This window comes from Muntiacus reevesi, chromosome 2, assembly GCF_963930625.1.
Source record: "Muntiacus reevesi chromosome 2, mMunRee1.1, whole genome shotgun sequence".
Classification (NCBI taxonomy): domain Eukaryota; kingdom Metazoa; phylum Chordata; class Mammalia; order Artiodactyla; family Cervidae; genus Muntiacus; species Muntiacus reevesi.
This window is the reverse complement of record NC_089250.1, coordinates 260,092,800-260,107,229: the sequence shown is the minus strand read 5'-3', so window position 1 is coordinate 260,107,229 and position 14,430 is coordinate 260,092,800. Positions and strand designations below refer to the sequence as shown.

Below are 14,430 nucleotides of genomic sequence, written 5' to 3'. Positions count from 1 at the left end.
CATCCCTCCCCTCACCACACTAGGCTATGGCTGCCCAGGAATGGGTCTCTGCTTCCCACTGCATCGCAGGCTCTGTGAGGGGAGGGCCTGGGGCTTTGTCTATCACTGTTGTTTCCAATTATGTGCAACACAGTGCAGAATAAGTGTTCCCTGTAAAGAAAGAGCTGATGAAAGTCTGTGCCCCCCCCACCCCCTAGCCCACCCCCACAGACCAGGAAGGGTGACTTCATCTGAGGGAAGAAACCGAGCAGCTGTGTACCTGAGCCCTTCTAGACTCACAGAAGCAGAGAGACTGGGGTGTCCTCATGGTACCCCCGACTCTGGAATATAACCGCACCAGGAGAAAGTCTCCCTGTTACTTACATGCCCAAGGTACACCCTACAGCCTCATTTATGCTAGCAAAAGACTAGCAGTCACCCACACATCCATTAATGAAACATGGAAATAACTTGGACTTCCCCAGTGGCTCAGTGGTAAAGAATTAGCTTGCCAGTGTGAGAGCGGCAGGAGATGCAGGAGACGTGGGTTCGATCCCTGGGTCAGGAAGAGTCCCTGGAGTAGGAAATGGTAACCCACTCCAGTATTCTGTGGGATGTGTGTCCTAAAGGAGGCACAGCAGACATAAAAAAGGATATAAGGGACTTCCCTGATGCCGCAGTGGTTAAGAATCCACCTGCAATGCAGGGGACACGGGTTTGATCCCTGGTCTGGGAAGATTCCACATGCTGAGGAGCAACGAAGCCCATGCACCACAACTTCTGAGCTGATGTGTTGCAACTACTGAAGCCTACAAGCTTTAGGGCCTGTGAGCCACAACTAATGAGCCCCTGTCCTAAAACTACTGAAGCCTGTGCTCTGCCATGAGAAGCCCGTGTACTGCAACAAAGGGTAGCCCTTGCTCACTGCAACTAGAGAAAGCCCACACACAGCAATGAAGACCTAGTGCAACCCCAAATAAAAATAAATTAAAATGGATATGAGACTTACTCTTGTGCCTCTGAAATGACCTCTGAATGACACTGGGTTGGTAAAAAAAAAAAAAAAAAGCAAGGTATAGAAAGAGAATATTAGAAAAGCATATAAAAATTATATATGCATATATGAGACAAATAATATGAAAAAGGTGCAGAAATGAGCCGATATTTTATTGAGCACCAGACACTGTTCTAAGATCTTTACAGATATTGCTTAATTCTCCAACAAGTCCATGAGGTAGGTGCTGTTATACCATTTCACAGATTGGCAAACAGAACAGGAAGGTGAAATGAGTGGCCCAAAACCACAGACTTGGCAATGACAGAGTTCAGATTTATACCCAGGGACTTTGCCTCCAGAGACTGTGATTGTAATTACCTCACCATATAATACCACTTTTGCAGAGTGAAAGAAAAAAAATTAATGACACACATATACATACAGGTATATTGCTGGTACATGCCTAGGAAACCTGAGAAAATCTGCCATCACAGCCCACATACAGGAGAAAGACTTATTTCTATTGAACATTCTTCTACTTTTTCCATTTTTTGTTGTTGTTGTTGTTTTTCGTTTTTATTTTTTCCATTTTTAAGTGTGCACTTTTTTAAGTATCTGAAATGAGCAGGGCCTGGTTTCTTTTGGAGGAAGGAATTTGAAAGGAGAAGTGGTGGGGAGCAGAAGCCAGATCACACAGGCACCTTCTTCCCTCGAGCAACTGCCCCTCACCCAACTGCTGACTTTAGCAGCAGGGTCAACAACTGTGCTGAGGAGCCAGGAAGGGTGGGAGACTAAGAAAGAACTAGACAGTGGATATTTCTGAGCCTCCATGTGACAAGGTGACCAAAAAAACAAAAATCCTCCTCTAAATCCCAGTCTTGCACTTCCTGTGTGATCTTGGATAAGTTATTTTACCTCTCTGGGCCTCCTGTCCTCATCTGCAATATGGAGAATGTAACTAACTCACAGAGTTGCTGAGAGCATAAGATAAATTCTTGTGTATCAAGAGCTTGGAAGAGTGCCTGGCAGGTAGTAAATCCTATATAAGTGTTCTCTCTCGTGTTATTAAAATGATTTTGTGTGACTCCTTAGCATCATTTGACAATGTTGACTTTTCCCTTTTTAAAAGTCTCTCATCTCTCACCAGTATTTCCCACTCTCCTGGTTTTCCTACTCCTCTCTCGAACTTCCTTTCTGTCTCTTTTGTAAGTTCTTCTCTTTGGTTGAGGGGTCATTGCTCATCATATGGGACTCTGTTAATTAGAAAAAGAAGTCCCCCCTGAAAAAAAAGAAAAAGAAGTCCCCTTTGGGTATACTCAGCCTTGAACGTCAGCCCCAATTTGTTACCACCCTGCTGGCCAGGTAACCCTTATGCAGGTCCCAACCTGCATAATTATACATCATCATCCTGGCTGACTAGTTCATTGACAGCTCCCATCCTCCCAACTTTCTGCCTTTCTAATAGAAGCCCAGTTTTGTTCAAGTATTTACCAGCCTGCAAACTAAAACCTCAGCCCCAGCCTCAGTCCCTGGTGGCAGGGGGAGTCCTAAGCTAATCATAGTGATGCCATGATCACTCTGGCCGATGACTGATTCAGGAGCCAATTTTGGTCAATAATATGGAAGAGGAAGTCTGCTGGGAGACACTGGGAAAAGGTTTCCTTCTTTCCAAAGAGGCACCATGGGAAGACACACCCCTTTCCCTCTTCTTGTACTAAAAATTAACATGTCTTATTGTGATGCCTGGACCTGTGGCAGCCACTTTGTGGCCATGAGGACAGCCTATGTGGGAGCCAAGCCTTCAACTGAGGGTAATAGAGCAGCGAGAGAGGGAACCAGGGGCCACAAGACCCTCTTGGAGTTGTGAACTGTATCAAACCCAGAGGTCTCTCTAACTCGGGTGATATACAGTATACAATCATCTCACTGTTTCAGTCAGTGCCAGTCAGGATTGTGTTACTTGCAACCCAAATCTTTCCTTACTGATATTATATATATATATATATATATACACACACACACACACACACATACATATGTATGTGTGTGTGTGTGTGTATATATACACACACCCTATGGCTGATTTCTCAAGGTTGGTCTTCTCTCTCTATTCCCACCCAGGGCTGTCAATATCCACCTTCATAGTCTTCGTTTCCTCATCTGTCTGCAGCCTCAACCACCCCCTAAGTCGTTGCTCCAAGGGTCCTGTGACTTCCTGCTGCCTTCTCCTGGGTGTCCCTTTAGCCCTTCACAGCCAACATATTCCAAACAAGCCTCAACATCTCCCTACAAATTTGTTTTCTCACAGGTCCCCCACCTCGGGGGCAGCTGAGCATGGTTGGACACTTTCCTGGCCTTGTCCCTCCCAAGTCTGTAAGGCTTATGGCCCGTCCACCTGGCCTTCTGAGCATCCCTTGACTTGCTCCCCCCTCCCCTTCCCTCAGCCTCACCCAGTCCCATTGTCTCCTGCTTCATTCCTGCCCCAGCCTCCCCTGGGCACCCAGCCTCAGTCTCCCCCCCCCACCCCACAAACACACAGCAGCAAAAGCCCAAAACTAACCATGGCCCTCTCCTGCTCAAATCCCTTCCATGGCTCTCTAGTGCCCTCAAGAAAGAAGCCAAGTTCCCAAGATGGTCATTTAAGGACACTTACAATATACCCACATTCAATGATAATACTGCATTATCTTCCTCATGTGTAAAGTACCCAGAACAGGGCCTAGCCAAAGAAATCATCCCAGAATAACATGGCAGGCACTGTGAAACCATCTTTTGAACTATTATTATTGCCATTTTACTGATGAGGAAACCGAGGAAATAGGGGCAAAATGACCACCCAAAGACACAGGCAGGACACTGCTGAGTTGGGATTTGAGCCCAGGCAGGCTGGCTCCAGCTGGAGAAGTGCATGGCAACCCACTCCAATATCCATGCCTGGAGAATCCCATGAACAGAAGAGCCTGGCAGGATACAGTCCATGGGGTTGCAAAGAGGCAGACACGACTGAGCGACTAACACACACACAGGGTGGCTCCAGAGCCCAGGGAACGTAAAGTAATTAGTTCTTGGTAAACAGGAACAGCTGTTAATGATAGTGTCTCACTAAAAGCAATACCTTCAAAACAAAAAAGAACAACAACAACAAAAAAAAGCAATACCTTCCATACTGGGCTAGGATCCCGTCTCAGCTTCCTGGAAGACTCTATTATGCAAGCCAACCCCAGGCATATCCAAATATGTCTAACTCCCTGGACACACTGGAGGAAAATGAGTCAGGTACACCTTCTTCCCCAGACTGACTACTCTTCAGATTTCAGGTCTGAATGCAGTTGCCCCTTCCTCCAGGAAGCCCTCCCTGACCTCCCCGACTGGATTGGGTTCATTCCCTGTGCTTCCTCTACCCCAGCCCTGACCACTCTGCCCACCTTCCCCTGCCCCCATTAATGAAGTCCTGCCTGTTATGAACTGTCACTGTATGGGAGGCAGGACAGCGAGCCCCATGAGAGCAGGGCCCAGAGCATCTGGAACACTGCAGTGGCCCCAGCGCTGCCCAGCATGGATTGGCACAGAGGAGGGAGTTTTGAATGAGGGAATATATTCTTTCTACTTGACCCAAGAGGTGAATCAAGGCTCAGGAGGGGCCAGTCACTGGCCCGAGGTGAAGTGATCAATCTAGAACCTGAAATGAGGTCTGAGCCCAGAGCCTGGGAGAATCGGCAGGTGATGAGTGGCTACTCGAGTGAGAGAGGCAGATGGCGCGAGGAAAAGCCTGAGAGATACAGAGACGGTGAGAAAGTCAGGGAAGCACAGAGTGTGCGGGGAGGTGATAGGAGGGGTGGGGGAAAGAAGGCAGTGCTGCTTCCTGGATCCGGGCGGTGCTCAGGCCGGTCAGACAAGGGCAGACAGTGGAGGCAGGGCCTCAGGAACACCAGCGTGTGCTTGTAGACGGGCTAGTCCATCGGTTCCAGTCCCGAGGGCCCCTCAGCCGCAGGCCTGGTCTGCAGCTGCCCCGACACTTGCCCCAGCTACCTGGGGATGGAGGCGTAGTCCACGTGAGAGCCGGCGGTGAGCTGCTGGTGTGGCTCGGCCTCGGGGCTCAGGATGTCCGCCCGGTCATCTTCCTCCTCGAAGCTGGCAGGGCACGGGGTGGGCAGCAGGATGAGCTCTGTGAGGCCGTGGAGGTCAGACACACGGCGGAAAGTCTGCACCAAGAGCACCATGGCGACCAGGCCCAGGAAGAGGTAGACTGCAGAGATGGCAGAGAGGCGATGAGTGGACCCAGACCTCCCAGGTCATGGCCATGGGGCTACGGGATCCCCCAGGATGGGGCTGCGACTCTGAATGCCCCATCCCTCCGGGACGGGGCCAGACCCCCCTCACACCAGCCCTCAGCCCCCAGGCAGCCACCCCACTCACCTGTGACTAACAACTTGTAGACGGCCCGGTAGGGCTGGCCGGGGGCCTCTCCCGGCACGTAATCTCCCAGGCCGATGGTGGACAGAGAGATGAAGCAGAAGTAGAAGGCGTCCAGGAAGCTCCAGGCCTCCTCCAGGTGGGCAAAGACAGCGGATGGCACCAGGAAGCAGAGGGTCACCGTGACCCCCAGCAGGATGGCCAGGTGCCAGCGGGCTGCCTTCCGGGGGGCGCAGCCCCAGCGCTGGCTCACCCAGGACAGGGGCGCGTGGGTGAGCAGCAGCGACAGGCGCTGGGCCGAGGCGGTCAGCAGCAGCATGGTGGCCGGGACGCCCAGGAGCGCAAAGGCGATGGAGAAGGCCTTGCCCCCGTCGGTCAGAGGCGTTGTGTACCCGTAGCCTGCGGGAGTCAGGGGGAAATCCTTCGGCCCACTCAGCATCCACTCTGGGGTCTGTGATTGCCCTAAACTGAGGGCTAATTTCAGCCTCAAAGCCACCCCTCCCAGACTGTCCTACCTCCGGCGATGGCACCTCCACCCTCCCCACGGCTCAGGCTGAGAGCCTAGTGTCATCATCGGCTCCCTTCTCACTCATATCCACTCTGTTGGCTCAACCTTTGCACAGAGCCCAAACCCACCCACTTTCCCCCTCACTCCACAACAAGGCTTCATCCTGGTCCTGTCTACCAGCAGCCTCCTCCCTGGTCTCCCTTCTCCCCGCCATGCAGTCAGAGGGACCCTGTGAACATGGGAGTCAGGTGATGTCCCTCCCCTGCTCAGGGCCCTCCTGTGGCTCCATCTCAGGTCAAAGCACTTTGTCTGGTGACCCACGGGACGCCACACAATCCAACAGGGCAGCACGCGCCCTGCAGGGGATGCAGGTTCCATCAGGGGTCCGGGAAGATCCCACATGCTGCAAGGCAACTAAGCCTGTGCACACCTACGGGAGCCCACACGCCCCAGAGCCCACGTTCCACAATGAGAGCCCAAACATCGCAACTAGAGAGTAGCCCCCACTCTCCTCAACTAAAGGAAACCCACGTGTAGCAACGAAGACCCAGGGCAGCCAGAAATAAATAAATTTTTAAATGGGTGTGACAAGCCCTACCGTGCTCTTGAAGGGTCAGTGTGGGTGTGAGTTCTGCAAACAGAAATATGACTAAGGGGAATTCAGGTGCTGGTGAAACTGGCTCACTTTGGCAATGTGTAATTTCCCAAATGAATCAAACCAAAGGGTCAGAGATATGACTGGGGTGGTAAGGGGCCTGATTTATGTTGACAGTAAAATGTCTTGTCCAAAATACTACAGATCCAGCCTTGTGGTTCATAAGAAAGTGTGAAAGCATTGCCCATACGAGCAGGCTTCCCCCTGAGCCCATCTTCCATGCAAAAGGATCCCCTGGCTCTGACTTTTTTTAAAAAACAACAACAAAAAAGTATTTATTTATTTGACCGAGTCAGGTATTCTTAGCTGTAGCACGTGGGGTCTAATTTCCTGACCAGGAATCGAACCCGGGCCCCCTGCATTGAGAGCGTGGAGTCTTAGCCACTGGACCACAGGGAAGTCTCCCCCTGGCTTTTATATAGTCAAAGGAATTAAAGCAGGGGCTCAAGAGATATCTGCACAGCCATGTTCATAGCAGCATTCTTCACAATAGTCAGAAGGTGGAAACAGCCCTTGTGTCCACCGATGGGTGAATGAATCAACAAAATGCAAGTACAAACAATGCAATATTATTCAGCCTTTTGAAGGAAGGAAATTCTGACACATACTGCAACATGGATGAATCTTGAGGATATTATGCTAAGTGAAATAAGCCAGTTGCCAAAAGACAAAGCCTCTGCAATTCCATTTATATGTGGCACTTAGTGCAGTCAAAATCATCGAGACAGGGGACTTCCCTGGCGATCCACTGTCTAAAACTCAGCGCACTCCCAATCCAGGGGGCCTGGATTTGATCCCCGGTCAGGGAACTAGATCCCACATATCACAACTAAAGATTTTGCAGGCAGCAATGAAGACTGAAGATCACGTGTGCCACAATTAAGATCTGGTTACAGCCAAATAAGTGGATTAATTTTTAAAAACAATAAACATTAAAAAAATCACAGACACAGAAAGTAGAACAATGGTTGCCAGGAGTTGAGGAGAGGGGTAAGTGGGGAGTGAGCATACACAAGGGTATAGATTCAGTTTTGCAAGATCCAAAGAGTTCTGGTGACTTCCCTGGGGGTCCAGTGGTTAAGAATCCACCTTCCAATGCAGAGGATGTGGGTTCTACCCCTGGTCCTGCTGAGGAACTAAGATCCCACATGCCTCGGGGCAACTAAGTCTGTGTACCACAACTAAAGAGAAGCCCCGACACCGCAACAAAGACCTGATGCGGCCTAAATACATAAATAAATATTAAAAAAAATAAAAGTAAAAAGAGTTCTGGAAATGGGTGCTGGCAATGGTTGCACAGCAATATGAATATACCTAATACTGATGAACTGTACACTTAAAAATGGTTAAGATAGTAAATCTGATGTGTATTTCGCCCCAGTTAAAAAAAAAAAAAACTAGGGAAAAATAAAGGATCCTCTAGATCTTGCTGGACACGTGGCTAACAGGAAAAGACGTTCCCTCTTCCAGTGCAGCTAGGTGTGGTCTGGAATAATTTATGGCCAAGGAGATACAGACAAAAGAAGCAAGCAACTTCAGGAAGTATCCTTAAAGATAGGGAGATGCCTATCTCCCTTCTTTACTCCCTCCTCCTGCTGACTAGATCACAGATAGGAAGGCTGGAGCTGAGCAGCCATCTGGGACCATGAGATGAGCTTGGGAATAGAAACCGCACCTGGCCTGAGAGTTATATTGGAACCTGAGAGTCTCTGACCATGCAGCACCATTCTGGTCTTAGACTGACTCCCTTGAATATGAGCAAGAAATAAATTCCCATTATATTTAAGCAACTATTATTTGAGGTTTATCACTTATGGCTCCAAGCTTCATTAATACAAGGATTTTGATGGAGAAACTCCAGCAACCTGGCTGAAAGGACAGGTTTGCAAATGACATGAAATTCTTATAAACAGAAAAAATCAGAGTTAGAATAGAGTGGGGAGGGGGTCTTCCCTGGTGGTCCAGGGGCTAAGACTCTGGACTCCAAATGCAGAGAGCTGGGGTTCGATGCTTCGCCAGGGAACTAGATTCCACACGTCACAACTGGGAGTTCTCATGCTGCAGAGAAGATCGAAGATCCCTTGTGCCCCAGCTTTGACCCAGGGCAGCCAAAAATTTAAACAAATACTTTTGAGAAACTAGTGAATATTTTAAAAAGAAAGAAAGAAGAATAGAATGTGGGCTATGAGCCTCAACTTGCTACTTCCAAGAGTTGAGTCCAAAGTAGTGCTTTGTTATTTGGCCCCTGAGTGATACTGGCCAAGTGACTTCTCTCTGAGCCTCAGTTTCCTCACAGTACTTGAAATGGCCTCATAAATGATCCCTTCCTTGAGTATACAGGTTGGGACACAGCACCTAGCACAGGCATGAAAAGAGTCAGGAAGACTGTGATGCTCGCTCCCTCTCCTCATTCCCAGTTCCAAGCAGGCCGACTCCTCCAGTCCTGACCTCAATCGCAGCAAGGCTGCCTGGACTAGCTCCAGGCCTCAGATCTTCCTCAGAAGCCTAGGGCCTGCAACAAGCCCAGGAACGCTGTGGGAGAGGCCTCTCTGAAGTTGTCGGGTTTTCCATTTCTCTAGATATATTCAGGGCTCCCGGCTTCACCAACGGCACTAATGATAAATGAGGCTCTGTCAATCTCGGTTATTATCACTGGCATGTCTCATGGACACAGCCTTCCTGCTTGACCAAGCTTGAGTCAGGCCCCGCTGAGTTCTCTTCATGACCAAGTCTGGTTTTAGCAGGAATCCTAAGTTAAGAATCTGCCTGCAATTCGGGAGATGTAGGTTCAGTTCCTGGGTCAGGAAAATCCCCTGGAGAAGGGAATGGCTACCCACTGCAGTATTTGTGCCTGGAGAATTTCATGGACAGAGGAGCCTGACGGGCTACAGTCCGTGGGATCACCAAGAGTTAGATGCAATAATGCCACTAACACTAAGTTTATTTAGGGAGAATCCCCCATACTCGACATCTGATCAAATTTCTCATTATCCACCACTTGTATTGAAGCTCTTGGCAGTCTTTAACAAGAATCCTATTAAGCCAGTTTAGCAAGAATCTCCCTACCATCCATGTCCCCTCTTAGTACTTTTCCATCCACTGCTGCTGCTGCTGCTGCTAAGTCACTTCAGTCGTGTCTGACTCTGTGTGACCCCATCCCTGGGATTCTCCAGGCAAGAACACTGGAGTGGGTTGCCATTTCCTTCTCCAATGAATAAAAGTGAAAAGTGAAAGTGAAGTAGCTCAGTCATGTCGGACTCTTCACGACCCCATGGACTTCAGCCTACCAGGCTCCTCTGTCCGTAGAATTTTCCAGGCAAGAGTACTGGAGTGGGGTGCCATTGCCTTCTCCATTTCCATCCACTAGTCCCCTCCTGCTCTCAGCCCTAAATCTCCAGCTATCTTTGCTATACTCTGAATTGAGGTCAATCTCTCTCCCCTATTGCAATAACTTACCATTTTTAAGGACTGTCAGAAATTTTTTTACAATATACATGTATCACCCTTCATCATTCATGGAAGCTGAAGAAGTAGTGCGGTGCACTGGTTAGGAGCATGGGGCTCTGGGGAATTCCTTAGTGGTCCACTGATTAAGACTCCATCTTCCAATGCAGGGGACTTGGGTTCAATCCCTGGTTGGGGAACTAAGATCCCACATGCCACAGGGCAACAAACCTCATGTGCCACAACTACTGAGCCTGTGTGCTCTAGAGCCTGTGCTTCCCAACTAGAGAAGCTCTAGTGCCACAAGAGAAGCCTTACTAGAGAAAGACCACGTGCCACAACAAAGACCCAGTGCATCCAAAGTTTAAAAAAATTTTTTTTTTTAATTAAAAAAAAGAGCATGGAACTCTGAGGCCTGACAGCCTCGGTTCAAATCTGCACTCTACACTTCCTAGCTGTGTGGCCTTGGACAAGTTGTTCAACCTCTCTGGGCCTCAGATTCTATTGCTAAGAAATAGGACCACAAACAGCACCTGGCTCACAAGGCTTACTGTGATGAGTGAGTTGAAGTCTGTATGTGGTGTGGTTAAGTCTTGTACCAGGTCTTACTATTACTGTGAAGTAGGGAGTGTGATTATCCCATTTTACAGATGATGGAGGACACAGAGGACTAGAGATCAGCAGTGTGTGAACAGGAATCTGAACCTGTGCCTGCCTTGAGTTTGGCTTCTTCACCTGTCCTGCCTGGGATGACTTCTAGAAGGCAGGATCTGGGAGGAGACAGAGGGAGAGAGAAGCCCCGAAGCAGGTTGGGCAGGCCCAGCCAGCAAGTGGGCAGCGTTTGTGAGATCCAGCCCGGTTGCTGTGGCCTGGTTTGCTGGTCCACTTGACAGTGACAAAGGCTGTCACAGTGACAAACGGCAAAGGCTATTGTCAGCAGGGATAGGGAGTTAGGAGTCTGGGTTAGCCGAGCCCCAGACCACCCCCCTAGTCCAAATCCTAGCATGCTCAATTGCTAAGCCATGTCCAGCTCTTTGCGACTCCATGGACAGTTGTTGCCCACCAGGCACCTCTGTCCATGGAATTTTCTAGGCAAGAATACTGGAATGGGTTGCTATTTCCTTCTCCAGGGGAATCTTCCCAACCCTGGGATCGAACCTGCATCTCCTCAGTCTTCTGGATTGGTAAGCAGATGCTTTACCACTTGAGTCTCCTGGGAAGCCAAATCCTAGCAAAGAGGCAAAGAGGAAGTTTGGGGGCTGGGGAGGATTGTGGGAGGATCAGAAGAGCCTGACAAACAAAGGGATTTTCCAGGTCTGAGGGGCGTTGAGGTGAGGGGTTTCCCAGGTAGGGCTGAGGGGTGGGGTGTGTGTTGGTCCTACTTGAGGCTGTAGGGATCCAGAGAAGGGGATCTGTGGGGTCCAGTTAGTACTCTGAAATCAGAGGCCAGTGTCTTGGTTTGAAACAGATCCTGGTTTGGGACTGGGGTCCTGGGTCCAGAGGAAGAAGGGGGACAGGCACCAGTGGGATTACAAATTGGATTAGGAGGGGGGGTTCTCAGGTAGAGGGGGCTTCTGAGCCCAAGGATGCCTGAGGCAACATGATGGGGGGAGACAATGCTAAGGGGATGATGGGAGGGGGTGTGTGTCTCATGTCCTGGCTGAGAGTGTCCAGGGTGGAAAGCGGTATTGGTTTTGAGTGAATAGTGGGGAGGGTTCTGGGGTAGAAAGTGCCTGGAGCATCCTTGATGGAGGGAGAGTCCAAACCAGGCTGGGACAGAGTTGGGGCAAAAGGTCCCAGCTGTGGGTCTAGAAGAGACTGAAGGGATCTCAGGTCCCAAGGAGTTTCCCTTTCTTGGGAAATTCAGGGTGGACAGGGGGAGTCTAGGAGCAGGGGTACCAGGTTCGGAGAGAAGAGTCCCTGGGCTGGTACCCTGGTTGGGGGGGGGGGGGGTGGATTCTTGTGTCAAGAATAGCGTGTGTGACCAGCATTGGAATCCCAGGTATTCTGGTGCTCTTACAAGGAGTATCAGGGACAAGAGATTGGTGACAGTCTCAGCTAGGGTTGTCATGTTCAAAGAGGCCCCTATAGAATTCCTTGGTTGTCTAGTGGTTAGGACTCTGAGCTTTCACTGCAGAGGGCACAGGTTAAATCCCACATGCCGGTTGGAGAGGTCAAAATAAATAAACAGAGGACCCCATCAGAGTCCCTGGTCTGAAAAACACTAGGGGTTTTTGCTGGAGCTGTTTTGGAACTGGAGTGGGAGTCCTGGGTGGGGACCTTCCAGTTAGAAAGTCAGTGGTTCTTCCTGGAAGGCACTCAAGTTCTCTCCCATACTTCCACAGCTGAGGGCTGCAGAATTGGAAGTCCCAGGTTTAGAGGGAACGGGGGTGTCCCTATTGGAAGGAAAGTCCTACACTGAGGGCTCCCCCAATACAAACGAGATGCCAAGAAGGAGTGGGGTCCTGTGTCTAGAGTCAGGGCTACCTGCAGGGAGGTATGACAATGGTCAGGAGGAGGGCAGGGGCCCTTGCTGGGGAGTGGTCTAGATCCAGAGGGGTGGAAGTCTGAGATGCGGGCCCCGGATCTTTGCTGAGGGATCTCTGCTGGCAGTAAGGTCTTTAGTGATGGTGCCTGGAGAGAGTCTGGAGATTCAGGGTCCTCACTAGGGCACCAGGGTCGGGAGGACATTAGGGTAAGGCTTCTGGAAGGACACATCCCAGAAGGATGTATTTGCAGTCAGGAGACGGTGTTGGAGGGGATGGAGGTCTGAGCCAGAGAGAAGGGCGGAGGTCCTGGGTGGCTAATGGGGAGAGGGTCTCAGGCAGCGGGCACTGAGTTCTCAAAGGAGGTCTCTGAGGATTGTTCTAGGCCTAGACGGGACTAGACGCAGGTCTCCAAGGGAGAGGAAGGGAGCCCTAGATGCTTGCCAGAAGGTACTTTGAGAATGGCCCTGGACCCCAAGCGAACTGCGGGACTTCCTACTGGGAGGAAAGGTCTGGATAGGGACTCCTCAAGGTGGAGGATCCCACAAGTGTGGGTCCCAGGTTCTCATCGAGGGGTTTTGAGGGGATCCTGGGCTCAGAGTTAATTGAGAATGATCTGCTGGGATGGGGATATTTCGTGGTGGCTCTGGGGTTCCTAGGGAGGCGAGGGGGAGCAGGGGGTCCCGGGTCCTCGCGGGCCGGGGGCTCGGGGCGGCGCTCACGTACCCACGGTGGTGACCAGCGTGCTGGCGAAGAAGAGAGCCGAAGCGAAGTCCCAGGCGGGGTCCGAGGCGTTGGCAGACCCGGAGGCATTAGCGAGCGCGGCGCGCCCCAGCCGTCCGGCCGCCAGCACCCGCTCCACGAAGGCGTCCAGGGCGGGGGCGGCCACACACGGGCTGCGCCGCAGCAGCTGCTGGCGCAGCATCCGCAGCTCGGCGCGGAGGCGGGCTTCGTGTGGCCCCTCCAGCCGGGCCACCAGCAGCGCGCCCAGCACCAGGTACGCGATGTATGCTGCCAGGGCGCCCGCCAGGAGCGCGCCCCGCCGCATGGCTCAGCCGGGCAGCCCGCCGAGCCCCCCGCCGCCCCGTTGACGTGGCCCCCGCCTCCCGATCGTCCAGCGCCCAGCTTCAGTTCCGGGAGTGCTCGACGCGCGGCCACCAGCGACCCAAAGAGGAAGAAGAGAAAAAGGGGAGGGGCGGGGGTGGAGGAAACTGAGGCACGCCCCACCGCCAGGTGTGGGCACCGAGGGGGAGGAGCCCAGCGCTCACGGACCTAGGAGACCGGCAGGGTGCTTCCTCCCCCGAGCGGGCGGCTCCCTATGCCAGAGAGAATCCGAACTCTTTTACGCGCGCGGACCGAGGAGTCGCTGCCCGACTGCGCCGGACCCTAGCGCTTGGCTTAGGGGCCAGAGGGACAAACTGAAATCCAGCCCTCAATCCATTCGTCAAGTCGTGCGTTCTGGAGCGGGAATGCATCCACCTGGAGGGGACGCCACAAAGGGGACTCCACAGGGCCAGGTGTCACCTGCGCCCTCACAGACTGCGGATCCTTAGCTATTCACTCAATCTTTGCTCAGCGCCCACTTTGTGCCCGGCCCTTTGCTGGCTGATGCCAGGGAAACAGCAGCGACCAAGGCTGTCCTGGGTCCTACCCTCAGGGGGCTCCCAGCACTTCAACAGAGTGACAGACCAGAGGGTCAGGGGCTGTGACGAGGGAAGCAGAGTGACAGGCGCTGGGAGGGCGATGCCTACAGGACTGTGGAGCCAGGACTCTTAACTGAGAGACCGGAACAGTTCCAGTTCCCCAGAAAAGACAATGTCTCACAGGAGGAAAGGGAAAGCCACAGTGACAGGGTCACTTGCCGACATCCTTCCGGAATACTATCACTCCTCAGAAGTCATTTCTACCATTATCTTTGCCTGAGATAACTGGAGGAACTGAGGGACAG

The 14,430-nt window shown here is 51.6% G+C and overlaps 1 protein-coding gene across 3 annotated transcripts; it reads right to left on the bottom strand.

Moving 5' to 3' along the window:
* Positions 1-1,141: 1,141 nt before the first annotated feature.
* Positions 1,142-13,601, bottom strand: KCNK6 (potassium two pore domain channel subfamily K member 6). 3 transcript variants are annotated; one of them, XR_010661704.1, is made up of 4 exons: positions 13,209-13,601; positions 5,393-5,788; positions 4,135-5,222; positions 1,142-4,091 (listed from the first exon to the last, which is right to left on the bottom strand). XR_010661704.1 is itself a non-coding variant. In XM_065926019.1 (4 exons), the coding sequence occupies exons 1-4, from the start codon at positions 13,528-13,530 to the stop codon at positions 2,237-2,239; spliced, it is 954 nt and encodes a 317-aa protein (XP_065782091.1). In that variant the 5' UTR covers positions 13,531-13,601; the 3' UTR covers positions 1,142-2,236. The 3 variants fall into 3 exon arrangements, 2 of the variants coding, with proteins under 2 accessions (XP_065782091.1, XP_065782092.1); XM_065926019.1 differs by having other exon boundaries at positions 1,142-2,255; positions 5,006-5,222; XM_065926020.1 differs by having other exon boundaries at positions 1,142-5,222.
* Positions 13,602-14,430: the final 829 nt, after the last annotated feature.

Bases quoted from the DNA above. Each gene is read 5' to 3' on its own strand.
- KCNK6 (XM_065926019.1), bottom strand. From the start codon at position 13,530: ATGCGGCGGGGCGCGCTCCTGGCGGGCGCCCTGGCAGCATACATCGCG. The intron at 5,789-13,208 runs GTACGTGAGCGC...TGACTCCCGCAG, and splicing joins CACGCTGGTCACCACCGTGG to GCTACGGGTACACAACGCCT. The intron at 5,223-5,392 runs GTGAGTGGGGTG...CCATCTCTGCAG, and splicing joins CTACAAGTTGTTAGTCACAG to TCTACCTCTTCCTGGGCCTG.